The 6,000-nt window shown below is 44.4% G+C and overlaps 1 protein-coding gene across 1 annotated transcript in view; it reads right to left on the bottom strand.

The window, feature by feature from the left end:
• Nucleotides 1-998: 998 nt before the first annotated feature.
• LOC147414959 (uncharacterized) overlaps nucleotides 999-6,000 on the bottom strand; it is a 28,497-nt gene continuing 23,495 nt past the window's right edge. The window contains exons 11-15 of the mRNA XM_086469411.1: nucleotides 5,503-5,541; nucleotides 3,992-4,093; nucleotides 2,709-2,814; nucleotides 1,375-2,283; nucleotides 999-1,054 (exon numbers count right to left, since the gene is read on the bottom strand). Coding sequence (XP_086325537.1) covers nucleotides 999-1,054; nucleotides 1,375-2,283; nucleotides 2,709-2,814; nucleotides 3,992-4,093; nucleotides 5,503-5,541 — 1,212 coding nt within the window. The remainder of the gene's footprint in view (nucleotides 1,055-1,374; nucleotides 2,284-2,708; nucleotides 2,815-3,991; nucleotides 4,094-5,502; nucleotides 5,542-6,000) is intronic.

The following is a 6,000-nucleotide window of genomic DNA, read 5'->3' as shown; positions in this document are numbered from 1 at the left end:
ACTTCTTTTCTCCACGTAAGCTGGATTCGATTATAGACAGCAGATACCTAAAGCCAGGCATCCATGAGCACGTGGCTCAAAGTCTGGGAAAAGGGAATGTTAAGTACAGACCACAGATAAACCTCACGCATGGGTAAGCGTTTCTCCGTTAGGAGGTTATTTTGATTATTTTCCCCCATTATTTTACCCGATTGCCTTACAGGTTCTACTATTTCTTACTACGCTTTTGCCAGTAGAGAGAATCAAGAATTTTTATTTTAGCAGGGAACGATCCATCAAATGATTGTAAGTTGATCTGTCACCATTTCATTCCGAACAACATGATAAAAAAATCTGCATATATTTCACGTCTCTTTTTTTACTCTGCAAAAATGAAAGCAAGTCATACGCCCCGTTACATACCAGTCCCCTCAAATAGCTTACATTTTCCTCATATAGCATCATGTTAAGACAGAGAATACTTTCGCTGGGACATTCTCCTTTCTTTGTCTAACAGAAATGTAGTGTATCAATTTCTAAAAATCTGCTCATTATAAAGCCTCAAATTAGCTGAACTGGCCTTACATTTGCGTGAAGCAAAGTCAATGTATTTTCATGCAAGGGGCCTGTATTTTCAGTGGATATTCTTCCTAAGTAGGTAACGTAAAAGCAAACCTTTCTTTTTTTTCTGAGTTGGGAAGGGTGTTATAAGGGTTATTAGCTTTTTGCTGACAGAATAACATTAACATATTTTCAAAAAATAACACATGATCTTTTCTGTAATATACTAAGATATAACAAATAGGTTAAAAAAGGCTAAACAAAATAGTATGTTCACCTCCATTATGTGCAAGTTTGTGTTCCAGCTATATTTCACATGTTAAAAAAGTAAACCCTACCTCCCTTTCCCCTTCCAAAACCAGTCAAACACAGAATTAAATGCAGTCTCTTTCCTGAAAGCCAAGAGATGGAGAGTCTCAAATCTGTTCATCTGTCTCCAGTTCAGCTGTTGTTGCGCCTTAATCTTGTCCTCTAGTTTCTACCAGCACATTGACTACTGTCTGAACGTTTAGGTCTGGAGAGGGGAGGTAAAAACGTTTACGGTTACTTCTCTTTCATGTTATTTCACATAATACAGCAGAGATAATGTTAAAATGAAAGTTTTACTATTAACTAGTGACCTAGTTAATTAATTAATTAACTCTTTGTCACGGGGCGAAGTCTCCTCAGAGAGGCAATTAACGCCGTTCTTCAACTGAGCCAGATGTTGAGCAAAATGAACTCGGCTCCTCTGAACGGAGCGCGCTACCTCAGCGACACGCAATCTCCTGCTCCTGTTAAAGCACCTCTGTTGGTGTGTAACTCATTTCACGTGAGAACTGATCACAATCTTACTCTGAAGGGCTGGATGATACGGAGCCAACTGTTTGAGCGTCCTGGTCACTGTAGGTATATCCTTTCCTCGCAGTCTGTTCAGAACGTTGGGAGTAAGACCAACAGCATCTTCATCAAACACCGTATCTGAGCTTCTGAATTGCTGGTAATCTCTGTAGGAACCACTGCCAGAAAATGAGTGCTGGTGTGAACTCCAACCACTCTTGTAGCCTGACTTCTGATGCCTGAATCCCTGACACCTGGATTCCTGGATCCAGCCAGAGTCCTCGTTCCAGCTAGACTCCTGGTTCCACCTAGAGTCCTCGTCCCACCTAGAGTCCTCGTCCCACTTAAAGCCACCTCTTCCTGAAACAGCAGAACTTGCAGATGTATGAGTACTCACAGACTCGTCGTTCTTGTAAGAGGAATAGCTTTGCGAAGGATAGTTTGTGGAGTATCTTCCAGACGAAGGATACGAGGCAGAAGAACTGGGATAGGGTAATCCTTGATCACTTATACTCCTTGCTTTTGTACCTGCTTGTCGATTCCTCCAATTGGTACTTTCCCCGCCGTATGAGAGCCTGTTACCAGGGAGCTTACTTCCTCGCACGTCGTTGGACACATATTCTGCTGAGTACTCGCTCGCTGGACTTGCCTCATAGGAAGAGGCCCCACCAGCTGAATTCCTGCCAGAAGCAGATCGGCTGAACTGTCTCAGCCATTCACTGATCCCACTGGCAGGACTTCCAGTCTGAAGAGCGAACGAGTCCCTGAGCGCAGACATCGTGGCGAAGTCATTAGATCGCAGCCCGTAGGAAGAGGATCCATCGTCTGTTTGGTACGATCTGTAGGAGTTAGCAGGAGCAAAAGGAGCATCTGCAGAACACTCTTCATACTGAGGCAAAAAACCTTGATTCCAGTTAGAATTTCCTGAATAAATAAAGAGCACTACAAGTTAGCAAAATATTAAAGTATCAACTGAAAACACAACTACTTTGAGGTTTTATGAAGTGTTCTTCTCCTGTTCTTTTCCCATTTCCTGCCTTTACGTCTTACCTGAGTCCGGCATCTTTTCACCCAAAACTCTGCATGTTAAATAGGTGAGGAGAGGTTACAGCTTGGATTTCCAACAACCTTTACTGCTGGAACACCGTTCAGCGGGGCAGAAGTGCTCTTAGATGGTCAAGGTTGAAGGCATTAAGGCTTCAGAAACTGACAGCCTGAACTGACTCAGAGGGCAAAGACACTCAGCGCTCTAGCAAAGGAGCACGAGGGCTGGCCATAAAAGTACATTTTCACAATCTGTGCAGCGTTAAGAATAGACTTAAACTAGTAGGACGAAATATCTAAATTACCTTTGGCTTTTCCATATGGCTTATAGTGTTTTGGGATGCTTTTCCCTCCTGGAAATTCATCTTGAGATATTGACATCAGTGGCCTCAGGCTGTTAGTATAATGAACCTGGGTAAAGCAAAAGGTCAGAATGTCTGGTTTGAAACTCTACTCTTGAGCATTCCAAAAAAAAACCCCAGCAAGTTCCCCACAGAGAGTTTGCAGAGTACCGTTTCAGGTGACAGCGAACTCCACACAATCACAGGATGGTAGGGGTTGGAAGGATGTGGTGGTGTGTGGCTCACAAACACCACGTTAAACCACAATTTTCACAAGCACTATCTGGAAGAGGCACGTGTCTGGAGAACAGAATGCGGTGTCTGGGGAAGCCAAGGTCGCCCGTTTCGAATTTCTTTATTGCCCCATATCCCTCCACATCCCCTGGCTAAGATCCGGAACTGGTACGTATGCAAATCCCGTCTCCTGCGGGGGGACGCAGGATGGAAGGCTCGGCTACGGCAGCAATGTTTAACTGGCTCGTGAGAACGGCACTGTACTCAAATACATGCCTTTTTCGAAAGCGCAGCTCTCAAACAGGCGGCGGTGGCATTTGCACAAAGGCAGTTGCCATAGCTCAGCTGACACGGACTATGTTATCAAACCTTTTAAGAAACCAGTCTGAAACATCTTTCAGAAAAAACACACGCTGAGTTTTCTGAACCAGCAGCTGCCAGAGGTGCTGAGTTATTCTGGAACAATTCTGGTCCTTCTTCAGATCCTTTTTTCTACAGGTATTCAACTTTTACGCAAAGCAGCTATGAAGGTTTGTAAGTGCCAACAGAAACACAGGAACATCTTGCCTACACCAGATTAAAGCTTTCAACTGGGAGCAGAGCTATCAGTCACCGGAAGGACTTACCCACATGCCCACAAATGAAGGAAGTGACACATCGGGGTAGCACTTAAAGCCTGATTAATCGTAGAAGAAAAGCTATCAAGCAAGGGACCAACTGCAAAGGAAGGATGACGACCAGACATCATGAAGCAAAATGATGCCCAAAACAGGGGGAGAACGCACGCAAAAGAAAACCAAAACAGATGGAAGATGATGGGAAACTAACAGAAACGTGCCAGGCAAGTCATGGATCAGGTACTTAGAAATTATTAAAAAAATAAAGTCTATTTAACTGCGGGGTTTTGAGCTATGCCTGAACTGTTACAGTTTACCAGGGTGTTAACACAAGGAGTTCAGCCACTCCTTTCCTCCCAAGGGCAAAACAATTCCGATCAAGATTACGTTCCTCACCGCTGCTTTCTTTTCGCAAAAGGCCTTCAAAGCTTCAGTGAGTTCCTGTGTAATATGAACAACAAGTGTTGCTTCTGAGTCTGAAGCGATGTGAAAAGTCTCCTGTTAAAAAACACGGTTGGAATTGGTCATTAGGTCACCGAAGGGTCATCTACAGATCAAAGTCATAGTTTGCTTTTGGTATAACCACATTTATGCTATTAGTTGACATATGTAATTACATATAAACACACACAGACACACGTATATAAAAAAAATAAAATTGTGAACATAATTATGGCCTGATAAAAGGTTAAAACTGGATGTCCGTGCCACTCCCATACTGTCATTAATGAACATTTTGTTTCAGGTGGAGAAGGGCACAAGTCCTAAATTTACGTTGTCTGTGTAGAAAACTGACTAAAAAGTCAGCTTCAGCACCAGCAAATGCCTTTGATTCCCCCATTTGAGTAACAAAAAGATTAAAGTTTCCATTCTAATTTTCCTACGTGTAATTTTGGGAATAAGAGATACCAAAAGATGTTGCTATATTTCTATAAAGCACAGAATAATTACAGCTATCTGGCTTTTTAATGTCCCAAGAGACTGATTAGTAAGTATATGAAGTTAGAAGTGATTACAGTAAGTTAAAAGAACGCAGGCAGTCTGCCGTAAGGAATAGCTGCGATTCCTGTAGACAAAAATCAATTGACTCTCTACCAAGCATTTTCAGTAGATTATTGATTAGCCCCAGACTTGCTTTTTCTCTGCCTCTTCCTAAAGTCACAAGAAAGCACAGCTTGAAAGAAAAAAAAAGAAGAAAAACTGAAAGAGAAAGGAAATCTGCAGTCGGTTATGACGCACACACCTCCAACGTTCTGCTCGTGGTATCGGTGTATAAACACAATTCTGACTCAAATGAAGTTTTCTAACTGCCTTAGGTACCGAACATGACCTTCAGGGATAAGATGGTGAACATAAATGGTCAGGTGTGTTCACAACACAGACCCAAAAGGCTTATTATGCCGCTGCTGACAGCGACCGAACTGAGACAGCTTCCCCACTCCCGCACCAGCGGCTGAGCTCTCGTATCGCCCCGTTTCACTCGGCGGGCAGGTTCTGCGGCAGTAGCCGCAGCACCACGGGCAGCAAGGCCGGGGCTGGCTCCTCTCCTTCGGCGTTATCGACAGCCCCATTGGATACGGGCAGCCCACAGCACTTGAGCAACATCAGCGCGGCTGACGCTGCTTGTCAGGGTGGCTCCTCAGCGGCTGACGCTGCTTGTCCCTCAGCAAAGGGAAGGGTGATCCCGAGAACAGGTCGAGAGCTCACGCTGAATCCTGCCAGTGGTTCTGAGCTGACGTTGTGCTACAGCTGCGGTAGCTTTCCGAAGAGCAGAGTCCGTTCACACAGAACTCGGAAATTGATGTTGTGCTCAAAGGAGTTTGCTCAGTAATCAGAGGCTCCTTCACAACAGTCATTGCATCGTCCTGGTGAAACTGCACGACTCTTACCACGATCAGGTTACGTACCAAGAACTCTAGCGCTTTCTGCTTCCGAACAGGATCATTCTGCGGGATTGTAGAACGGGAAGAAAGATTAAAAGACTGAATACTACAGTATTTTGTTCCATCATCTTGTTCAAAACAAGATCTTTCAATCTTTTATCCCACAAGAAAAGTCAACACAAAGACAAGAGAGTCATTTTAGGTCACAGCCATAAACATGAGAGCCTCAACAGCAATTCGGCCACTACAAACACAACTGCATTACTTCTCATACCGGGAGGAACGCTTCTCCCACCTCAGCTACACACCCACAAAAGCTCTCTCTCCTGGGCTCTCCTCACTCAGGTCCAACCTCATGTTTAAAAAAGTGCCCAGCTGCATCCAGCATCGTGCCTGACCAGCCTGAGGCCTAGAAGAGCCAGACCTCACCACGGGATGCGTCAGATTACCAACCAACCTCTGCCACCGAGATCAAAACGGGGCAGTTCTCAGTGCCTGTGCCCAGAGATACTCAGGACAGAT

The sequence above is a fragment of the Leptosomus discolor genome, chromosome 8 (genome assembly GCF_034619465.1).
Source record: "Leptosomus discolor isolate bLepDis1 chromosome 8, bLepDis1.hap2, whole genome shotgun sequence".
Taxonomy (NCBI): domain Eukaryota; kingdom Metazoa; phylum Chordata; class Aves; order Leptosomiformes; family Leptosomidae; genus Leptosomus; species Leptosomus discolor.
This window is presented reverse-complemented; position numbering and strand designations above follow the sequence as displayed.